Source organism: Lytechinus variegatus, chromosome 5 (assembly GCF_018143015.1).
Source record: "Lytechinus variegatus isolate NC3 chromosome 5, Lvar_3.0, whole genome shotgun sequence".
NCBI classification, from domain to species: Eukaryota; Metazoa; Echinodermata; class Echinoidea; order Temnopleuroida; family Toxopneustidae; genus Lytechinus; species Lytechinus variegatus.
The window spans coordinates 17,950,345-17,975,668 of record NC_054744.1 but is presented as its reverse complement, the minus strand read 5'-3'; the positions used below and the strand labels follow the sequence as shown (position 1 = coordinate 17,975,668).

Here is a 25,324-nt window from a genome sequence, read left to right as displayed (position 1 = left end):
TCCCTATTGCTACCTTGCCTATCCTTGTAGACTCCGTACTTTTCCGTACATATCCGTGTTAATAACCAGTTAACTCCGTACTCACTCCGGGAATGCTAGGAAAATACAAATTTGGCACCCCGGATCATCACGGACTGAGATCCGTGATGATCCGTGTTGCATCCGTGAAGGTGTAAAAGGGGCTTAACCATGTTTACAGTGTTAAAGGCATACTTCGTGCTATATTCAAGTCATCTTTGTTTTACATTACACTTTGAGTAGGCCTATATCATATATATATATATACATACTGTATATATCGTGACAACATATCGTACCAGTCAGTGGACTTATTTTGGAATGCATCCGTGAATGTTAAGATTTGTATCGCTCGCTGTTTATGAAATAATCAAATTTCAATTACTGTATTTACTGCTCTGTAACTAAGGTTGTGACCACTAATGGTTACAGTTCCCAATTTCCCAGCAGGCCTACAATACTAATTTTGATGAAATTTCCCCGTTATTTGCATGATTTGTGTTCACTCTTTTTCTCGTTTTCATAAGTAGAACAGGTGGCCAGATACGGCGAATGGAACAAATGTTCTTAAACGATGCGAGCGAGAGATATTTTTAATGTAAAATCAAATAATGGTATTTTATTTCATAAATAAATTTCTGAGGACCAAAATAACCTTCATTTTGTACTGAAACCCCTTTTTGCATGTCAAATTTACATCCCCACCCCCTTTAAAAAAATCGTTCCCATGCAGGGTCGTGTGTGTGCGCGCGTTTTTTAATTTCTATTTATTTCACTGATTTTCCTTCTTATTCCCACTTGTACTTCATCTTAGAATAATTATCTTAATAACAACCCAATGAAAAATCATACTTCCCCAAAATACACAAATTACATTAAAATAACAAAGTCAAGTGAAAGATTGATAAAATGCATTGCACTCCTGCACGGGAATCTTAAATTGTAGATTAATGTGATTTTAAAAATATTTGACATAAAACGTATTGCACTTTTAGATAGATTATGACATGATATAAACATATCACTCTTCCCTTTCCTTTTCTTTCCTCATTTGTTTTTTCGGGGTTTTTTTCCTTTGTCGAGATTTTTTGGTGGGTTATACCCAAAGACACTCGCCCTATCCGTACGGTACACAAGTGAATACATGTGTGATGTTGCTGGCAAGTTAGTCGATTTGCTCAAAGCCGTTATAAAATAATCATTTTCCTTTTAAGGTGTTCTGTGGATGGCAACAACACTATAATCGAAACTCTGAATGACCATTCCCGCATCGGAGTGACGATGAAAACTCTACGGTTCGTTGAAGATACGGAAGATGACGTAAGTAGGCCTATTTAAACCAAATGACAATGGAAGGTAGTTACTAAGTGTAAGGTGAAGAGAATGTTTCAAATCTTAGGCTGACATTAGATCTGGCATGCTAAATCTTTGAAAAACTGATAGAAATTTTGAAGTGAGTGAAAACTTCAAACGGATGTTAACTTCCGTTAACCATATTCTAAACTGGCATGTATTCAATTTGATAAACTATCATAGATATCCGCATCACTAAAACTATACCGATTGACACTAAGAAATTATTTTCTACGCCTTTTTATTAAGAAACGACTAAAAACACAGACAATAAAATGGTGTTCTCTTAAATAATTTCTTGTGTGTTTTTTTTCGATAAGACAAGCAAAGCATGATGTAAATTAATGCAATATTGGCATCTTTTTCCAAAGAATCTTTATACAAATATTTTTTTACAAGACATGAGTAATAAAAGAAACTATATATGGTTATGCTTTGATGCAATTTCCATTTCCGGTCTTTCTTTGCATTTGTTTGAGGGACATGATGGAGGTCTATGGCGAGGGTCTATTTCTGTTGGTGTGTGTTCGTGTGTGGGAGTGGGGGTGTGACGGTATACGGTATGGGGTTTACAGTTTCTATATTCTTGGCTTGAGAGGTATGAATGATAATAAAGCGATAAAATTAGGTCAAAACTATTGAAAAACTTTATCATTATTTCCTCTTCATATATCCTAAAAGGTTTACATCCACTGTGATCTCCTTGTCTGTGAAGCTGATGAATATTCTGCATGCAGAGAGAGCTGTCCTACAAATACTCCAATGGTTATGAAGCGAAAGAGACGTGACGTCAGCGGCGAAATCAAGACAAAGCGATTCACCAGAGGACCTCTGCGCATCGTTCGCTCTTCGCAGAATGCTAATGATTTGAGTATGGGCGTCAATGAGAACGGTAATGGTTCTTTTTAAAGTTCTGTTCAATCATTGTATAAGGAATTTCTGTATCGGCGATTCTTTTCATTCTTATCGTATAGTTATTCATTTTTAGATGTTCTGACCTAAATCTAGCGTCTGTGTCCTGTGTCCTATTCCATAAAGACTTGTCATAATAACAAATGCACAATATTTCTCTATAAACAAATCTCAGTCAATCGGATTTAAAGATTTCAGTAGCTTTTAACTGTTGTAAATCTGTTATTATAACAAGTCTGTATAAAACGGGCCCTCGTCCCTTGGAGCTAAGCAGGTTTATTATCATCATATCCAGAAAATAACTTCATTCGGAGCTTATCATAATTCGACCAACTAAAATCCTACACGGGGGGGGGGGGGGGGCTCGTCAACCTCTGAATTTTACCGATAAAAAATGTCGATTAGCTTGCTAGGCTATTGATTCTGAGAGACATCCAAGTCTGATTCTGGTCATTTCCGGTGTTCAAATTTTTTGACAACTGATGATTTCAATTGTATTATTAAAAAAATATGATATATATGTTTATAATTTTGTCTACGATTCTTAATTCTTGGTTGACTACAAACATGAGTTTCCCATGAATTTTAAATAACCAGAATCCAAACAAATGATATCATAATGGCTTAGTCACGTGACATTATATTGAGTGATGTTTTGTTCATTTTAGGAGCAGAAAATGATATAAAGGGGTCAACCCAAGTAGCTCTTAAGCTTAAAACCTTTTGTCTATACCTGGAATTGAACTGCATGTTCTAGAAACCATTTACATAAAACAATGTAATATGACGCTATATTCATTGTATAGTCTTTAGGGCATAATGAACATGGCATAAAGAAATAGGAGGCCTTCTTAGTCTGCTTTCACATCATTGACCGGTATATACAGCAGGGATTCAAGCAATTGCCCTTAAAACGCAGCCATTATCAAGTATTGTAACTTTGAATATTTCCATTAAGAAACAAATAAAAAAATCTATCTTTTGCAATTGCCTGTAATTTGGTTTCTATCACTTTGATATTTTGTGAATATTGTTCAGCGAAAATATGAATTAAAAATTAGTAATGTGTTTCTCCTCGCCTGTTTATCTTTCATTTTCATCTCAATTACCCCCACTTTTCTTCCTCCTCCCTTTTTCTTCTTCTCTACCCTTTCCCTTCTCTCTACATCTGTGTCATTCCCAAAGATGCTCATACGAAACAAGAGGTGGGCAACGCCTTCACCCATGGATGATTGCTATGGCTGCTATGGCAACTGTTGTTATGGCAATGGCTGCTATGATGGTCGTGGTCCTACGGAAGGTTACCAAGATGTCTGCCATACCAGACCGGTATAAGGATCAGTTATCCCGTCTCATGAATGAAGAAATCTAACTAAATGTAGATTGGATTAATGAAATTATTTTGAAATAGAAAATAATACACAATATTCAATTTCTCAAGCAAGCATTGAAGCTTATCTTTAGTTTTGGGAATCCCCCCCCCCCCCCCGAAAAAAAAACTTATCAAACTTTACAAGTGCACTACTCAAATTTCACTAAGTGAAAATGAACACAGACTATAGCTTCAATAATCTTTACTGAGCACATATCAATAATTACTAGACTGATTTAATCACAAAGAAGCTGTAGCCCCTCGAATCAATTGGTCCCGGAATCCAAAAGTCACCAAATGGCAAAAGAAAGACCAATCGAAATGGGGTTATTCAAGTTCAGAGCATGAACATCACATTGCCTCAATAATTAAAAAGTTACAGGAAGTTAAAGGGATGGTCCGGGTTGAAAATATATTCATGTCTAAATAAATAGAGTAAAATTCACATAGCAAAATGCTGAAGATCTTCTCAAATTCGGATAACAAATAACGAAATTATTGAATTTTAAAGTTTATTACTATGTTGTCATGAATATTCATTAGGTGGGCCGATGATTTCACATCCCCACTTTCCTTTTTCTTTTGTTATTACATTAAATCGTAAATGTTTCAATTTTTATGCATGTGTCTCCATTATGATGAATTAGGTTGCAGAAGTAAATAACTAATACACTTTATCAGTTGTCAATCCGATTGTTTTAGTTCTTGGTAGACAAATTTCGAATAAAACTAATTTCATATAATAAAATACAAAAAAATGGGGATATGACATCATGAGCCCACCTAATGAATATTCAAAAAGACATGCCTAGAACTGTTTCACCGGAATAATGCAAATCTTTAAAATTCAATAACTTCGTTATTTGTTATCCGATTTTGATCAAATTACAGCATTTTGCTTTGTGAATTTTTCTTTATTTATTGAGATATAAATATCTCCATCTTAGACAATCCCTTTAGGATTAACATATTTTTAACACACCTCTTGAGCTTGAGAAAATAATGGCCATTTGCTTTAATCCCATTTCACTTTCACTGGTCTTTCTTTTGCCATTTTGTGACTTTAGATTCCGGAACCAATTGATTTGAGGGGCTACAACTTCTTTGTCATTAAACCATGGATCTACTAGCATGATTAAACCAATCTCGTAATTATTGACATGTGCTTAGTAAAGGTTATTGAAGCTAGCCTGTATCATTTGGATAGTGGAATTGGGTAGTGCGCTTGTAAAGTTTGATACGTTTCTTTTGGAACCCATATTATTGTTGCATAATGCCCTAAAACTGTAGTGGTGTAAATGATACACACTAAAACAAATAATAATGATAATAATAAGATTGTTAATAATAATATAGTTTATTGGAAAAATTTACCGATTTTTTTTTATCAGATTTTAATTTGACAGGGTGCCCAATAAAAATAGAATATTTGCGTAGTTTGTCTTTTTTATTTAAAACACTTTCTCAAACATGTAATCAGCTGAAAATTGCGAGATATAATCTTTACCAATAGTTTTCTAACATCCTATTACTAAAGATGAAAAGTAACTGCTCAAACGGCTATTTTAAGTAAAGTTGATAAAACATCCCGAGAGATGGCGCTGTATCTAAATTTAAATCCACAGCCGGAAAATATGATATATTTGAATTTTAATGGGTACAAATAAAAATGCATTCAATGACCACTGCGCTGGTGTAATACTACAATGTTCGATCATACCCCAGTGTAGTTAACATTACTGATCCTTTCAGAGAGGTAAAGACAGGCTTTAAGCACCCCATGAACTGTAATAAAAAAAGAATTTGCCGAAAGGTAGGTCTATTGGTTTTCTTTGAGAGTTACTAAATTAACAAACCTTGCATGTGCAAGAGCAGTGTAAAATCGATTTTAAGTTCATTCTAGGTATTATAATAGATCTCTCTTTCTGGACAAATTATGAACTCATTGAGGTTTACTTTTTTCAACTTTGGGATATTGGCTTTAATCTGTCGTAGATCGATACATGGGGGCGTTTAAAGAAATATCATGTGTTTGTGTCGAGTTTGTTCGTAACGAAAAAGAATTTCTGCTGGATTATGTTTCGATACTAGAGTCATACCTGGTCCAGCACCTTTCTACCAACAACCACCTTCATCAACTGATTCGTATACCTTGTCTTATTCTGTACCAATTTACTCAATTCATTAGGACATTGTTTACTTATCCTCTTTGTAATGTTCTATGAATTTTATCATTCTTACTCTATGAATTTCTGTTTTAATTCATAAATGAATCATTGTTGTATAGTAATTGCCGAATGAATATTATGTAAATAAATGAACAAACAATATAGTTGATGTGATAAATTCTTTTAGAGTATGTTAGGTAGGCCTACTAAAAATCTCATTTCAATTGGAGACATTTATAAATATTCAAAATAATATCGTATTGAATCATAGTGGATGACGAGGCTTTGATGTCATTCACGTCCATTGGAGCAAGGTACCTGGAAAGTTCGATTCATGTACGTTTTTGGTAGCGGAATATATATACCGAAATGAAATATAATTTGTACAACGAGTGTCTGTTTTTTATGTTAAATAAATTTGAGTGTGGATATCGTGTAAATATTGTGATTCTAAGTGATTGCAAAATCAATAAAAAAGATAATTTGAAAATACTGAAATAAAATGTGCCAACACATATATGAGATAAACGGAAAGTAAGGATAAATTAAATTTTATTTCCAACAGAAAATATAATACAAATCGTAATGTTATAAAAATATAAATATTTTCTGTAAGGAGTAAAATTTCTATTTGAGTCTTAATGCCACAATCATTCACACCTGAGCATGCATTCAAAGCATATTTAACATGATAAAGAGCCTAAGGGTTAAGAAAAGTCGAACAAAAATATGAATAAAATACAGGAAATTGTGTTCCATCGATTTTCCCATTTGCGCAACATCTATGCTGTAATAGATTACTTGTTTGGGAAACTAAGCATAACTTCAAAATCCCATAATTATCTTATTTTTCATTGGTTTCTCATGGAATGTTTGCTTCTCATTTATTAAAATCAGGGAGTTATCTGGATGAACCTGGCTTCTTGAAACGGGTCTGGTAGATGTTTCGAGATGCGACGTATTTAAAGGCAACTCTTTCTGCAAAGTGTCCGTGATCTACCTTAAACTAAATGTCACACATTTACTTACCAATTTGAGGTAGTTAATTCTCCGGTTGGCTTTTGAAATGATGTCGTCATCCCACTCGTCACAAGATGGCGTTAGACGATTTCTTTTTTCTAAAACTTACTATACAGTGCGTCCCTGAAAAAACAAAACCGAAATTAAGCGATGATTTATCATAACTTAATCACAAATACAATAAACAAAAATGACCAACCATTGTAAAGCTTAGAATCTCCTCTTTCATCTGATTATTTCCCATTCACGGATGAGCGAGCAAAAACAATTTGAAGAAAGGGGGGTATCTTAATTTCAAGAAGAAAACCACATTTTTAAAAAGTTCAATATTTACTCTTTTATTTGATACCTTGTAGTTGATTTGTTATTATTGCAATCGTATTTGTATTTGTATTTTTGAGATATACGATGTATTGTTTGATTTGTATTTGTTGTGATTTTAATGATTGAAATGAAAATAAAAACTTGAACTTGAATTTAAGATATAATTAATAGCAAACCTTACAGATGGAAATGAATGTTTGTGTATCGCCTGAAAAATGGCTTTTAGGTCGAAGAAGCCTCCCTCCTCAAGCTTATTATGTTCTTATTAAATTGAAAATAAAGGAGAGGGAAAAAGGGAAGAGAAGATGCCAACATTCCCGAGAGAGAAGAAAACGAGCATCCAATAATAATGGTTAGGTCTTGGATATAGTTTCTATACACTTACTTCTTCTTTTTACGACAAAAACAAATGATGTATTTCCCCCCAACACCCCCCCCCCCCTAAATAAATCCCAGCTCCCATTTGCAAAGGCCTATACAGATCCGAACATTTATTACTATAATTATTCATTATTATAGAAAAAATACCAGAAACTGCATTAGGTTATTGTTCACATGTTTATATCGCATAATCATTACCTGTCATTAGCAAGCCTTAGATCTTGCAAGTCGTGTGACAACATAAAGCGATGAAGCTGTCAATATCATTTGTATCAGATAATAAGCAGGAATACTTGTACATAGGCCTAATGCAATTTTTTTGTAATAGGCCCTATTATGATCAAGTTTTATCATGTACTTTATATTGTTAGACTTTTACCACAGTTATAACGTTACGGACCGTGAAATGTAATCCTTCATTCCTTATTTTTTAAGAAAACGGAGTCAATATACAGTCAAAAGCGTGAACATCGGTAAATACTACACTGAACTAAACATTAAAACGAAGCTCCAGAGACTTACAAGAATCGCAAAGAAACGACTAGATCGCCCTTTGATAAAAGGGTCGGAACCAAGGTCAATGTAGCGATCTATGAATCGCGTCACTATTTGCTTCATACCATTTAGTATATCATAAAGTGGGTTAATAGTGATCGCAGCTTCGTGATTGACCTCTCTAAATTATACATAATGGGCTCGTAGGGTCAAATTGAAGTAGAGATTAGCTTTTAGGATGATTACCTACAGTTTTGAAAGATGTAAATATCGTTCTTATCTATATGAATTGCTTTTTTCGACTTGATAGTAACGACGATGATAGTGGTAATGGGGGGAAACAACGGTAGTGGTACTGGTGATGATGAGAATGGGAGGAGAAGGAGGAGCAAGAGGAGGGGAGGAAAAGGAAGAAAATATTGATGATGTTGATTATGATTATGTTGATTAGCATGATGATGATGATGATGATGATGATGAATATGGTAATGATGATGATATACAATTCCATCTTTTCCCCCATTATTTATCAGCGTCTAAATAAGACAAGTCTATCTTGTTTTCTTTTTTTCTACATGAAAATGCGTATTATCCCCATATGCTATATGTCAATGTTGCATGAGTTAATCGTCATCGCTTAGCGGGGTCATTAGGACGTGTGAACACGATAAAGAGTTATGTACTTTAGATAAAATAAAATAATGATGATAAATATAAACTCGAAACACGACAATACAAAAAGTACAAATTGAATAGGATGGACTGAAAGATTTAAAAATTATTGTTGTTGTGTTCAATTCACCTGTGGATTTCACAATGGTTTTTTGGAAGATTATTTTGTGTTTTTGCTGCTTCTTGTTGTCAAATGTTCGTCTAGTAACTTCGGGTATGTATTTCAATTTTTTTGTTCAACAGATAAAGCTGCAGGCTGGAAGAGGCAAATCTTTGTCATAATGATATTTTTGACGGTTTCTTGTCAAATCGTGGGCGCTGATTCTGAATCTGAATGATGCCACTCCTGTATAACCTTGAGCATTTTCTGCAAATTGGCAAAATCCAATATGGCCGCCAAAATATGCAAATTACCCATGAAAATCATAAAATTGCCCACTCATTGGCTATAAAATACATGTAATTGTGTTGCAGGAGTAAGATACTCTCTTTAAAAAATGATTTTTGTCAAAATATTTATTTTCTTGATATTCTAAATGGACACCATAGACCCCTGTATACCCTATTATGTACAATGTGAATGGGAAAAAAAATAATTTTCACAAAAGTGAGCACTAAAATGCCTGCAATTAATCGTAATCTATGAGTGAAGAAATTACTGAAAGCATGATTGTTAACGAAGTATATGTCATGGATGTTATAAATCCTGTATTGTGATATTCAAAATGGCCCCCAAACGCCCTAACACTATGTAGAGCATGATGAATGGGGACAAAAAAAGCAGTAAAATGCATTTGACTAAGATAAACGAGAGGAATGCTGACTAAAAACATGTTGTTAAAGAAAATGTATTATTTGATATGCCATGTATGGGAAAAATCCTTTATTTTTATAGTTAAACCAATTATGTACAATGTGAGAGAGGACAAACACAAGAGTTACCACTGAAATGCATGTATTTGTTGTAAATTAGTGGAATACTGCCTAAAGATATAATTTGTATCGAGATATATCGTTCAGGTTTTAGGTTTGTGTTAAATACTGTATTTTGACCATAAAAATCGCAGCCAAAGGCATTCATTGTATCATGTATAAGTAAATCAAACATGTTAAATTGGGAATCCAATTTTCACTGGAGTTAGTACCATAAAATGCATTATTGTGATCTGCCAGGTAGGTGATAAATACTGTATTTTGCAATTAAACATGGCCGCTAAAGGCCCTAACGGTATGATTTTTTTTATATTTCAATAGTATTTTTATTGATACTTTCCAATAAAACATATGATACAGATCAGTAAGGATACATTCATACATTTTGTGTTTACACATAGTACTGCAAATAACAAAGTAAGTACAGGTTTGTTACGTACAGTTATTGTTTAAAAGATACATGTAAGTATAGAAAAAAAAGAAGTATAAATAAAGAAGTATAGACCTACCAAAAAAAAGAGAAACAATCGCCACTTTTTCTTTAGCAGTGATTCGAAGTAAATAGTGGCATAATACATTTCCATTTTCTTTCATGGATATTCAACTTCCCCTTCCTTTTAGCGATGTGCATTTCTTCTGTGTACGAAGAAAACAACATTCTTTTAAAATAGTCAATACTTGGCTTATTGTCACCGTTTATGCTTATGTAAATACATCTCTTTGCTATAAGTAAGACATGATTCTTTATTCTAGCATCTTGTTGTTTATGTAAAAATCCAACAATTATGGTCTGCTCGTCTAGGTTTGAAAAATCCAACATCGATAAATAGGCTTTAAATTCATCCCAAAATATTTTTACATAGTTACAATACCATAGTGCATGTTCTAAGGTTTCATAGTCTTTACAGCCTAAAGAGCATTCTGGTGAATCTTTTATTTTCATTTTAAACAGCCTATAATTAAAAAACAGAATGTTGTTTAGTACTTTGAACTGAAATTCTCTAGTTTTTGTATCAATGGTTGTATTCATCATTCTCTTTCTAACTTTGTGCAATTCGGAATCACTTAAATTGTATTTACTCTTTAATCGAAAAGAACTGAGAGATTGTTCTCTCTTACTTTTAACCAAATAATCATAAAAGTTTTTGCTTAGTATAGACTTAGCTTCTCTAAAAGTAATCGGCATAATTATATTGTCTTTTAGAAAATTAATTTCGTCTACATGGAATTGAATAACATTTTGATCACTGTTCTTTTTAATAGAATAGTATATTCCTTTCAGTAGTAAATAGTCATTTCCATTTATATCAAATTGATCTTTAAGAAAATTATAACTTTTTAGAGAGCCCTCTGATGTCATAATATGATGCCTGGTTATAATCCCTTTATCAAATAGGTGTTGAGAAAAAAATCATTCTTTTGTTGAGCAGTATCTCTGAATTATTCCAAATAATCTGATTAGCAAGAGATTCATCTTCTTTTGAGGAACGGATAAATTGCCAATTTTCCAATACAGAAATATAAAACGAATGTAGCTGTAAATGTAATAGATTGTTTTCAAAATTACAGTTAAGTAAAAATTTTCCACCTGCTTTCCATGTATAAAATTTGAAAATATTATACCAACAAAAAGCACAAAAGTTATCGGCGTACATTGAAAGTTTGGATTCACATGGTCCGAAACTAATACCTATAATCTCCCTTTCATGTCTTATACGTACAGCTAGAATTTCGATGGCTATCAGAAAAAGATACGGAGATAAGGGATCCCCCTGCCTTACACCTCTGGAAATAGGGAAATAACCAGTAGAGTGGCCATTATTAAGTACACACCCCTCAATGTTACAATATAGTGTTTTGACCCACTTGATAAAAATTGGACCTACACCTATCGATTCAAGGGCTTTAAAAATAAATTCATGATCATTTGAATCGAATGCTTTTTAAAGTCGATCGATACAATGTAACCATCCTTTTCTTCAGTATTAAGGTAGTAAAACATATCGTGTACATTCCGAATTGCCTCTGCAATATTTCTTCCTTTAATAAAAGCATGTTGATCTGGATTGATTATTGAATGTATTACTTTTTGTAAGCGTGTAGAAAGTACTTTAGAGCATATTTTGACATCAACATTAATCAATGAAATAGGTCGATAGTTTTCCAGAAATCTTTTGTCTTTATTTGGTTTAAGTATCAACGTAACAACACTCTGTTTTTGACTTGAGGATAATTCGGATTTTATAAAAGAATAATTTAATGCTGCTACCAGAGGGCCAGACAGGATATCCCAAAATCTCACATAAAATTCTTTTGTGAGTCCGTCATTACCTGGAGATTTTCCTACTGGCATACCTAACGGTATGATGTAAAATGTAAAAGGGGACAACTATACACTCTTAAAATTTTGGGGCACCATACAGTCTACACCAAAATCCATTAATATTTAGTTTTAAGCAAATAATGTTCTCTTTTAAAATTTTTAAAACTACACAGTATTGGTTAAAAACTACCCTGTTGGATAAAATTTTTAACCAATTTTCGTGTGGACAGTATGTTGCCCAACATTCTAAGAGTATGATTTTAAATGAATTTGGCTTTGCTTGACTACATCGTGTTGTATGAGTGATATAACGTTATATCTAACGAAATAGATAATTTCTTATGTTATTTAGGTGATAAATGCTAAATCTTTAATTTCAAAATGGCTCCAGTATGCACTTGTCCCTAATCAAATTGAACGTAATCCGATAAAGGCCTATGGCGGCCATTTTCAATTTAAAAATGCAGCATTTATCACCTTAATGACACAAAACCTATCATACACAGCAATGTGCTGTGTGTGATAGACCTGTACGTGTGTTACGTTTTTACGTGTGTGTGTTTTATGTCAGAAACCATGGTTTTAGACAATTCTTCACTTTTCCTTCATAACGATGTGCAATTTTTATAGTCAAACAAAGCCAAACCCTGTCAAAATTATCTATCCCCATTTATAATGTAGGACCTACAAAATACTTCGGGGACAGCCATTTTGAAAGTACAGCACCCAGCGGCGTACCCAGGATTTTCCAAAAGGGGGGCAAATTTTTTGGAGGATATTTCGTTCGTGAAAAAATTTGACAAGCAAAAAAAAACGGTCTTCAACCACAAATAAATAATTTCGAACCAGAATAGGAGAGTCTTTAAAAATTAAAGAAAAAACATGTTTTCATGACCAGAAAGAGCATGGGATATTTCTAATCATGCCAATATATTAATGATTACTTGTAAATTAGTAGCTACGCAGAGTGCTTGCCCCGCAAGGTGTAAAATCGCTATTATAGTCTTCATAAATGTCTTTGCTGACGTATGGGGGCATATGCAATAAACATGTATGATCTTCGTTGGCCTCGTCACGTGCAATTTTGATATCAGAATAGCAGTGTTAATTGTGACCGTATAGGCATTTAACATACCCATACATGTACTCTTGTCAAAGAAAACTGCCCCGACCCGCCGATTCTTGTCAACGGGCATACTACAACTAGCGATGGGGTGTACGCGGTTTACGAGTGCGATGCAGGATATGAGATGGACATCGAACAGGATACAGTTGTGTTGGTATGTGACACATCGCAGGGCACATGGAACCAAAACTTGCCCAACTGTGATCGTGAGTATATCGTTTTATATTTCAAAGAAAATCATAAACATATATGTGTAATTAAGTGGTTAAAGGGAGGGAATCCAACTTTGGTCATAAAATGTTATGATGGTAAAGAGGAAAATAAGAAAAACAGAATGGTGAAAGTTTGAAAGAAATCGGCAAGCAATTATAAAGTTATAGCTGCTTTAAAATTGACAACTTTTCCATAGGCCATGTATTTAATTATCAAGATCTCCTGGGACAGTAATAAAAATATAACCCAGGTCCATGAATGAAAAATATTATTTGAAGTAAAACTTTAGAAAAAAAATACATATTAGCCATTTTGTATACTGAGGAAAAGGCATCTTGCAATGGTATACACTGTAAAAAAAATATTGGGTAAAGTTTTTACCACCACGAGGGTAATTATGTGCCCAACCAATTCGAGGCAGTATTTTACCCAATGCGTGAAGCATATTGTCCAGTAAGGTTGAAAAATAAGCAACAAGTACTTGAGGATGGGCAAAAGTTTCATCACACTGGATAAATAAAAATGCCCAATGTTGGTTGGACACACCATTACCCTCGTGGAGCATTTTTACCCAATATTTTCAAGAGTGTAGTTTTTGTATATACATAGTCTCGACAGTACTTAACTCATTTGACAGCCGTGTATAATCGAAACCTTGTTCTATCATAAATCATGTGTATTCTTGGCTCAAGTGAATGCTTGTCTAAGCTCACTTACTGCTCTTGCCCTCACAAAGTTCATGCAAAGTAATTACATTAATCATTTGATAAAATTAAACGTTGGCCTGCCTATCATCCCCGGCTATCATCATTATACATTCTGATTTTCATCCGTCATTACCTCAACATGTTCAATCTTCCGTTGTACAGTGCGCCCCAGAAAAAAACGAAACCGAGATTAAGCGATGATTTATCATAACATAATCACAAATAGAATAGACAAATGACCTGCCAATGTAAAGCCTAGAATATTTTCTTTCATCTGATATTACTTACATTTTCCCCATTCAAGCATGATTGAGCAAAAAAATTGAATAAAGGATATCAAAAACTCATTTGGCGGGGGGGGGGTATATCTGAATTTCAAAAAGAAAATCACATGCCTAAAAAATTCAATATCTGCCCTTTTATTTCATACCTTAATCACAAAAAAATGGGCAAGAAGTAAAAAGTTATGTTCCCTCCCCGGGGGGGGGGGCACTTCCATTCACAAGTGGATACTATGCGCGGCCATGGGGTCTCGAAAAGCACCCTAAACACGTAATTTCCATATTCTGAAAATGCACCCCTTAACAAGTATTGGCGCGTGAAACCCTACCCTTAACAAGTATTGGAAACAAAACGATACTCTTGGCAAATATTCCATGAAATGAACCCCTAAACAAGTACAGGAATGTTTTATTGTTACGGGTCCTTCGGTCGTCGGCTTTACCTTATTTGGTTTAGTACGACCCCAGCTTCTACACCTCGCGCAAATCGGACTCTAAACACGAAGTGTTGGGGCAAAAAGGACATCCTTTATAAAACATTTTAATTTTGTTTTATCATCCCCGCAAATTCAACCCTAATTTTCCTAGTGAAATAGATACTCTTTTTTCATTATTTTTGTGTTTTTGACACCCTTATCACGTTACGTACGTAACGTGCCCTATCGTGAAAAAGACATCCTTTTTACGTGTTTTTTTGGTCGCGCATGGTATCCACTCGTCAATGTAAGTGGCCCCCCCCCCGGTTCCCTCAAAACAATGCTTGTATTTCGAAAATTTCATTAAATAAACGTGTTTTCCTCCGGTTTCCCACAGAAGCTATCGAATGGTAATAAAAGACTTAATGCATGGCTGATCGTCAACAAAACAGAGTGTCAAGTGAGTTTGAACGCTAGCCTGTCGAACCTCTTAATTTTATGAACTTATTATTGGTTGGACACATAATTACGCTCATGGAGCAACTTTACCTCATATATGTTAGAGTGTAGTTGCGGGTGTGAAACCATTGTAACGTGAAGATTATCATCAAAATATTCTTGCCGACTCTTAAATGCAAAATATCCCTTATAAATTTTGAAAAAAAAAACATTTAAGCTTATATACCAAAATGACATATCAAAAGCGCCCCGCCTTCCCCGCCGAACTCTTTGTTCCACTCATTATCATAATATATTTTTGTGTAGCAAAATTAAACTCTTGGGGTATAGGGCAAGATTACACGATTTTTAAAAAGATCTGTCTACTCTCTACCCCCGCCCCCCTCTCTCTCTCTCTATCTCTTCCTCTCTTCCTCCTTTTCATACATACATAGTTGTCCAATGCCCTGAGCCAGCTGTGCCAAACTTCGGTCAAGTTGAAGGATCTGGACGTTCTTTTGGTGACAATATTACATTATCTTGCGATGGAAACTACTGTCTTGTAGATCCAGAGGTGATGTCTTGTGTGGATTCCGATAGCTTGACAATTACATGCACACACTCTGGACATTGGTCCCAAGAGACTCCAGAATGCATCCGTGAGTATAAAGATTGTTTTTTATCCAAGATTTATCACATCGTTCAGTAATCATGTTCTACTCCATAAGCTTTCTCGAATTCGTTGAATTGTATTCTAATTTGTAACGTTGAAAAAAGAAACCTAAATAAAGTAATAATGATGATAATAATAATCAGTTCTTGGAGACGCCCCTCGGTAAAAACGTAATAACCTGAGGTGGTATTCTGAGGTCATTTTATCTTTAAAATATTTTGTGTTATCTCTTAAAATGAAATTGGTATTCTGAGATGAGATTTTATCTCTCAGATAAAATTTTAGATTTTATCTTGCGTATAAATTTTATCTTGCGTATCTACAAATGATACGCAACAGAACAATGCCTGCGTACACATACCCATCGCGTATCTGGCCATTGCAACGCAGATGATGTGCTTGCGCCCATGTTACTTTGAAGAAAAAATAAAATAAACTTAAAAGAGGGTAGAGGCTATTTTATCTCTGCGACGTTGATTTCACCAGTATTTCTAGGTGAATTAACCCCAAATGGTGACATGAAAATGAAGAAAAATTATATACTTATTGAGAATAACACCTTAACGTTGTTCCTGTACAATCAGAGAGTATTTCATGAGACTTTTCTTTACTAATATTGTCTTTGAAATGATGTTTGAAAAGATGCGATATAGACTTCGAAAAAAGATGAGAGTATTATCCTTTTTGTTTAAAAGAAATCTCCGTAAAGACGCGCGAGCGTATAGTGCATGCGTATTTGAAGTCAATAAATTGACGCAATCTGGCCCCTTTGCCACACCTCCTGGCGGAATGGATTTTAATTGGTTGAGTGATATGAGAGAGCTATAAAAGCGCGTTTCTGATTGGATATTGATTAAAAATAGGTGTGTCTTACAGAGATAAAATGAAGATAAAATAGAATACCAATTCGGAGAGATTTTAAGGGTATTTTATCTCACTGATTTTAACGGAGATAAAATATTTAATTTCATCTGAGATAAAATGGATCTCAGAATACCACCCCAGACCAATTTCGGATAAATTCCAATACACTTTCTCAAGGCCTGATAATTTATGTTTCTTTAAAATACATTCCTTCGCGTGGTGTATGCAGCGCCAGTAATGCGGGTATGCGCATTCAGTTATGCGCACAGACCATGTTATAAACGCATGTTGAATTTGCGAACCTTTCCACTGCCTGCTCCCGTGCTCGAGCGTGCGATAGCCGACTATTGCACGGTTGCCATGGTGTGGCGCGCATTCATCCAATTGGCTCTCAAAAATCTATGCATGTGTTGTATAATTTATTTATAATTCTTTATTGTCCATTTTCTAGCTGACATCAATGACCCGGACATCTGTCCTGCTGGGAGCTGGGCTTATGAAGCTGGCAATACCTGTTTTCTTACCTTCACCGGTGAGCAGGATTGGTGGAACGCTCGAGGTGCATGTGCTTCTGACAGTCATCCTGGTCAACTTGCCAAAATCCCCGACCAAGCTACCCAAGAATTCCTGGAAGGGAAACTCCAAGGCCAAACGACCTCTTTCTGGATAGCAGCTTTCAAAGGGTTGAAGTGGTACTGGGAAGAATGTAAGTCCATTCTTTATCTTGGACTTGGCCACGGAGGATTATCTATTGTTGCTAGGGGTGTTGTACGTGACAATGCTCAGCGCCCCAGTCACAATAGAATAATCCTCCATGGCCAGGTCCCTGTTCTTAATACAAACCTTTCTCTCCCTCTCACATACACACCAACCCACACACATACACCTATCCCCCCACACACACAAACACCCCGCAAACACCTGACCTGCAGTCTTGTTTTGCATCTCGTCTCACCCTCAGGGAACCAACACATATATAATCCAGATAACATACAAACAACAATACTCCCATAATCGCGCACACGCACACGCACACCGACACACATACTCATACTCATAAATATTTCGCAGCACACTTTAATTTACTACGTCCGATAAGACAGGTTTCGTAGAACATTATACAAAATAATGAATGTTCAAGACCCGGGGGTAGGGGGGTACTCGACCAAAAAAGTAGTAGGTATGTGCCGCGGGCGAGACAAAAAAAAAATGGGGTTCTTGGAGCGGACTTATTGTAAAAAGGAGGGTCCTCGGAGCCCCGAACGGGCTTCGTAACTAAGGGGGTCCTTGTGGGTGGCCACATTGGGCCTGCGTGTGAGTGCGTATGCATCCCTATATGGAACGTGCAAGCAGCTAGCCCGGCGGCTAGGGCGCCGGGTGCCCCGAAGCGTGTGCACCGATTAGATATTCGATTGCTAATGCGAGTGCCCCGTCCCAATCGCCCTACATTAATGTAGTATAAGATTGTGGGAGGACGCCGGGCGCCGGGTGCGCTAGCGCCTAGGCGATGGTCAGACAGCGCTCTGCGGCCGCTTTTCACCAAAATTGCGGCTCAATGAAGAAAATCATTGCGACCGGAACGGCGTAACGGAAAATATGCGAAGCTTTGGAGCGGATTTCTTTGTTATTCCTTTGCTCAATAAGACCAAATCTTATGTCTTGGTCTAGTGGTTAAGGCACCGGCGGGGGCCTGTCCACCTGGGTTCGATTTCCGGCAGAGGCACTTTTTCGGCATCACCAATTTTTCGAAAGGGCAGATAGCTCTGGGGAACCGTGATTTAAGCTACGCCTACCATTGTTCATATATATAGTATAACGGGACACTCTTTTCATGTTTTGCAAGTCAGGAATAGGATGGGTAATTGGATATCTTTCTACATTAATAACGGGAGCGCGAAGCGCGAGCTGAAAAAGATTTCATGCTCTGATCTGAAAAAAAGTGAATTTAAGCACAACTTCAAGCAAGATGTAGCAAACTTATGAACATTATGAAAAATACGAGACATTTGGCTTCCTCTTGCTCGTACGCACGGGCGTCCGTCGATATAACACATGATATTTTTATGAAAATATGCACCCTTTTTCTTAAAAGTTGATGGAGAGGGGGAAAAATTAATCGTATCGAGTCGGGGTATTCAGAAATGAGTACAGGAGAAACTATATTTCACTGATTTTTATGATTCATCCCATTTGATTAACTCATCTATGCGTGTTTTGGGGCTAATCTTTCCCTTACGCACTGCTTTTTGGCAGAAGTTCTATGGAAAATGCACCTTTTTTCACACAAACTTTGAGACACTCTGTATTCATTCCCCCCACTGCTCGAGAATGAATGGGCAGTTAACGACGGGGTGAAAGATTTATTGAAGAATGTAGTGTATATGTCATGAAAATGAAAGCCATTTTCCCATTGGATATCTTCAATACGTGTTTTTTACTAGATGAAGTTAGTTGTCGAATAGGCTCTCCTGGCATTTGAGGTCTATATCGGTGACGTCACTCAGGATCGTCATGCCTGAACCATCGGCCGGGCAGGGGTCGCAATGGTAGTATGATTTATGCATAATGCACCCGATGTATACAATAATCTTGTCCTCCCGTTCAAATGAATGTGAAACTCATATAATTTTCATCAGATCATTCAACAGGAGTACTGTAGTACACATTTCTTTGTTACAAGTGAATTGAAGTCCCTCCAGTGAGTTTGATCACCCCTATTGTGCAAATGTATCACCCCTAGGTTGTAACACAGTCAGCTGTTTGCACTCAGGGTCACTCCGTGACCTGTGTGTGCGTTCAAAAGTTGTACACGATTTTCTGTCTCATTTAGGCAGAAATCTTTCATAATGGGGGATCCTACAAATCGTTTATTTTCATTAGATATCTGTCATACCTACCAGAATTCCAGGGGTGGTGATTATGGAAAAGAGCACACGCAGCACCCCCAATGAAAATATTTTGTTGTAATTCAGCATCCCCAGCACCCCCGCTTTTAAGAGCCATGATCCTGTGGGAAAGATGATCAGATGACAAGATCTCGGACCTCTTCATGTCTACATCCTGTGGCAGAGATGATCAAATGACAAGAAAGGCGTATATTGGATCCATGATCACGTCATTTGATCATCTAAGAATGTAGGCATGATTAGGTACGATATGTTGTCATTTCATCATCTCTCAAACGAAATGTAGACTTGGCGAGATCCAAGATCTTGTCATCTGATCATCTCTCCCACGTGATGTAGACATGAGGAAATCCAAGATCTTGCCATCTGATCATCTCTCAAACGAGATGTAGACATGACGAGATCCGATATCTTGTCATCTCATCATCTTTTCCAATGATTGTTTTTTTCAATAATTGTAGACATTGATTGTTAGGACTACCCTTCCGAAGAAACAAACAATATTCAACCTTGAGCCGCTTGCCTAGGAAAACATGAGTGAAAATATCCCCCCCCCATTTGGCGAAAGTTGGATCCGCCCAGGCCTGTTGATCGAGTGCCCCCACCTCCGAGTTTATGCTGCATGAAAACATACTATACCCCCGACATCGAATTAAATTTCCTCTTCCATTAATACAGCTGATACAGAAATGGATTATTTTTCATGGGATAATGGTGAGCCAAACGGAGCAAGAGACAGCAAGGTTTGTATTCAGCTCAGTGGGTTCAACTCACCCACCTCCGGCTTTCACAGCTATAATTGGAATGATGAGGATTGCACCAAAGTTAGTTACACAGAAGGGAACAAACAGAATTTCTTCGTCTGCGAGTTTGGTAAGAGCTTAATTAAAATGATCCTTGTTTGGAAAAATACATAAATTTCTAACCCTTCCCTTTGAGCTTAAACAATATCAACGGTCACATGTTGATACCAAGTGATTTACTAGGTAATTCAATCGCTGGATCAAGATTTATTTCGTTGCTATTTTGATAAAGATATATCTGCAATATTCAATCTGCTAAAAGACTAGAATCGCCAATAGCATTTTGCATTTATTCGAAAAATGAAAGTGCTTATTTTTTGTTGCGCAATATAAATAATCACTGTCCTTAAATGTTTATTCCATCGTGTATAACCTTCCTGATGTTTGCAGATTGATATACGCAATGTACTTGTTTTTGTTTTTTGCTTGTTATATGCTTTCGTGAAAAATGAAATGAATAATTACATAAGTCTATGGAAATTAAAATTGTATATGAAGAAAATACAGGCCTGTAATCATGGTAATAAACAAATGAGACTTATTATTTATATTGTACCATTTAATCCTTATTTATCCCACCCCCCTGTTACACCCACAAATGTAATAATCGCCCACAAATGTAATAACACTTTACTTACAAATGTAATAACGCCCACAGATGTAATAACACTTTACCCACAAATGTAATAACACTTTACCCACAAATGTAATAACGCCCACAGATGTAATGACACTTTACCCACAAATGTAATAATGCACTTTACCCACAAATGTAATAAATTTGAAGTGATTTTTGGCAAATTCGTTTTAAACTAATATCCTATAGACCAATTTCACGGCCGGTTTATTTATTTGGCCCTCTATCGGCGAAGCCATTGCTGCGGTGGGCAAGTGCGCTGACCGCGATTGGCTCTGTGTACAAATTCAATGAAAGATTACAGATAAGCTCTGATATAACTTCATCATAAATCAATAAAATAAAGCATAGACACCTGGGTAGACGATGTAAGACAATGGCCATATCTGACCGATGAAGGTATGATGAATTTTTGCACTTTGGCTACTTTTCCCCCTTAGTTTTGTCAGTAAAAGTGAGTTGATGATGACCAAGAATCGCTGTTGGTTTTCATCAGGGAGCTCACTTCTTGTTGCTAGTAAATCGTGTTAGAATAGCGGGAGAGTGAACGAGACATAGAGTGAGAGAGGGAGAGGATGAGAGAGGGGAGAGAGGGGGAGAGAGTATGTGTGAGAGGAGGGGGATAGTGAGAGGGGAGAGGGAAATAGTGAGAAAGGGGGGGGGGGTAGTGAGAGAGAGAGGGGGGGGGGGGGGCTAGCGAGAGAGTGTGTGAGAGAGGGAGAGAGAGGGATAGTGTAATACAGAGAAGGGGATAGTGAGAGGGAGAGAGAGAGAGGGATAGTGTGAGATAGAGAGGGAGAGAGAGAGAGGGACTGATATTTCCATCTAAGCATGATCAAATAAATCCCCCTCCCTCCCCCCCCAAAAAAAAAAAACCACCACCACATTTTATGCAGGCCTATAAGTATCCAAAAGGAGGGGGCAAGGCAAGAGAATAAAACAGAGAGGAAGGAGAAAGGAGGAAGGGGAAGAGAGGGCCAGGGCCCTGTTTCATAAAAAGTTGTTATGATAGCAACTCCTGCTGGAATGTTAACTACCATGGTAACAGTGAGAATGCCCATTTCATAAAAAAAGTTATGATAGCAACTCTTGCTGGAATGGCAACTTTTATTATAAAAGCCAATCAGGAAGCAGAATTCTCACTTTTGCCATGGTAGTTACCCTGCATACTAGTAGTTACCATTCCAGTAGGAGTTGCTATCATAGCAATTATGAAACAGGGCCTTCATCACGGCCTGGAAACCTATGCAGGGAGTACGGCTTCACACACAAACAGGCTTCATGAGTCCAAGGCGAGTGAATTTCACATTCACTTTGCTTCCAATCCTGAAGCTTTCTCCAATTGTTGTGGCAATTGAACACAGCACAGCTGCGACCTGAACTTCTCCGATTAATGCTCATTGTGAATCTTACAAGAAATCTGCTCAATTGGTCCAAAATAAAAAAAAAATCGAACGAATGTACCAAATACCCTATTGACTTGTGTACTATAAATGTTGATTCGCCCACCGCAGCATGGCGACCAGTCTGCTGCCCTCTCACGCTGTGAAATTGGTCTATAGTAATGCGTTCAAAGAGCACAAAAGTTCAAAGTCTTTTTTCCAGACCCGGTTAATGAAATATTACAGTACAAGTCCAAGTCTTTTTCCAGACCCGGTTTTTCAAAATTATAATATACGTCCAAAGTATTTTTACCAGACCCGGTTGTTTCAAAATTATAACATACGTCCAAAGTCTTTTTTTCCAGACCCGGTTAATTCAAAAATTGTAATGCAAGTCCAAAGTCTTTTTTTCAGACCCGGTCGTTTCAAAAGTTATAATATACGTCGGTGAGGGGTAAAGACAAAACTCTAAGCCCAAGCATTTTAAGTGGGTTTAATTTTGAAGATTGGTCTCAGCTGTCATTTTTTTTCAATATTTCTTTATCTTTTAAATAACCGGGTCCAGACGAAAGACTAAGCATAATACTCGTGTTATTCCACAAGAATAAGAATATGAGTCTTTTGTTTTTAGGATTGTTTAAATCATTTTTAAATCACCGGGTCTGGAATAAAGACAACGCTCTAAACGTGCTTTTCTACATGCATGGTCTTAATTTGGAGGATTGTTGGTTCTTAGATTCGTTGTTGGGGGTTGAGTTTTATTGATTTTTTATTCCTGAAATAATTGTGTCTGGAGGAAAGTCGATCTTCGACAATCGGTCTTCATGTTGTTCCACAGTAATTAGATTATTGGGTATTCGTTTTAGAATATTTGTAAAAATTATTTTATTTTTTAAATAGTAACCAAGTCTGGAGAAAGGATGTCTGCTTTACCCACGCGTTAGTAGGGGTAGTAGTATTATCTAAAAAAAGACTGGGTGAAACTTTGGAAATTTGGTCTTAGATTTGAAGTTTTTCAGTTACTTTTTTAAATAGCCGGGTCTGGAGGAAAGAGTACGTTTTAAAACTCGTGTTATTCCACGAGAATAAGAATATAAGGTCTTATGTTAGAAGATTTTTTTCGTAACTGTTTTAGGTCTGGAATAAAGACAACACTCTAAACCTCTTTTAAAACAGGTTCTTAGGTTGAAGGTTTGTTTGGTCTTAGACTTTGATTTTTTTTTTAATTATTACTATTAGCGTTTTTTTTATGAAAAAAATGGTCGGGCTGAAAGACTACGCTATATCCAGCATTAATAAGATTATGGGGTCTTTATACTGTTTTTAAACTGTTATTCATAATGTTTAAATAACAGGTAACCGGGTCTGGAGAAAAGACTACGCTTGATTCTCAATTTACTCTTAGTGCATATATTCACAATATACACCGTATAAGTTGAAACAACAACAAAGACATTAATTCCACCAGTTTTAATTAACTGGGTCTGGAGAAAAGACTAAGCTCGATTCCCATTTTTTCCACAGGAATATCATTATCGTATCTTAGTTTGGACTTATATCATAAATTTTGAAATAACTGGGTCTGGAAAAAGACTTTGGACTTATTAAAATTCTTGAAACAACCGGGTCTGGAAAAAAGACTTTGGATTTATATTATAATTTTTGAAACAACCGGGTCTGGAAAAAAGACTTTGGACTTATATCACAATTTTTGAAACAACCGGGTCTGGAAAAAAAGACTTTGGACTTTTATTATATTTTTGTAAACAACCGGGTCTGGAAAAAAGACTTTGGATTTATATTATAATTTTTGAAACAACCGGGTCTGGAAAAAAGACTTTGGACTTATATCACAATTTTTGAAACAACCGGGTCTGGAAAAAAAGACTTTGGACTTTTATTATATTTTTGTAAACAACCGGGTCTGGAAAAAAGACTTTGGATTTATATTATAATTTTTGGAACAACCGGGTCTGGAAAAAAGACTTTGGACTTGTACTTTGATGTTTTATTAACCCGGTCTGAAAAAAGACTTTGCACTTTTGTGCTATATGAACGCATTACTATAGGATTTTAGTTTAGAACGGATTCGCCAAAAATCCCTTCAAATTTATTACATTTGTGGGTAAAGTCATTATTACATTTGTGGGCGATCAAAAATTATTACATTTGTGGGTAAAGTGTTATTACATTTGTGGGCGTTATTACATTTGTGTGTAAAGTGTTATTACATTTGTGGGTGCAACACCCCCCCCCCCCTCCTTCCCTAATAATGCATAAGGAGCTAAGTCTACAGCATTTTATACCCTTTTTGGAGCAATTACACCTTTAAAATCCACTTTCCTTTCTTTTCCCCGAATTTCCATTTTCTGTATAGTGGGAAATGTGCATATAGCATATAGCATTCTATTTTCAGATACTTTCAGATAATTGACTGCTAACAATGAGATTACGAGATTAAAATTAAAATTTGACATAAATCATGAGCAAAGGTCTATTATTCTCGGACACAAATGTTTGTTGATTAAGAAAGATTTTCCTTAATCTTTTGTCTGATTTATTTCGGACCATTCATTATTCTAATCATAACCAATGCCTAATGATATTTCTTGCAGAGACATGAATTAAAATACCAGTCTATATATTCCAAAACAAACCTATAGACGAACAACATTCGATAATAATAATTATCAGAATAGTAATCGAATAATCATAATCATAATAGTAATAGTAATACTGCTATAAATAATAATAATAATAATAACGAAGATAATCCATACAGACTCATAATGTTAACAATGTCATGTTTATGTGCCAAAATATGATTAAAATATCATTAATATTAAATCTTTTATTCTAATTTGTGGATGACGCAATTTCTAAACCAATGAATAGTTGGACGAAGCT

The 25,324-nt window shown here is 35.9% G+C and overlaps 1 protein-coding gene across 2 annotated transcripts in view; it reads left to right on the top strand.

The window, feature by feature from the left end:
* Positions 1–8,776: 8,776 nt before the first annotated feature.
* The window catches only part of LOC121415617 (sushi, von Willebrand factor type A, EGF and pentraxin domain-containing protein 1-like), a 31,185-nt gene continuing 14,637 nt past the window's right edge, over positions 8,777–25,324 (top strand). For both annotated transcript variants that reach the window (XM_041608901.1, XM_041608900.1), the window contains exons 1-5: positions 8,777–8,929; positions 13,130–13,303; positions 15,608–15,811; positions 17,141–17,395; positions 20,274–20,468. In XM_041608901.1, coding sequence (XP_041464835.1) covers positions 8,860–8,929; positions 13,130–13,303; positions 15,608–15,811; positions 17,141–17,395; positions 20,274–20,468 — 898 coding nt within the window. In that variant the 5' untranslated portion in view covers positions 8,777–8,859. The remainder of the gene's footprint in view (positions 8,930–13,129; positions 13,304–15,607; positions 15,812–17,140; positions 17,396–20,273; positions 20,469–25,324) is intronic.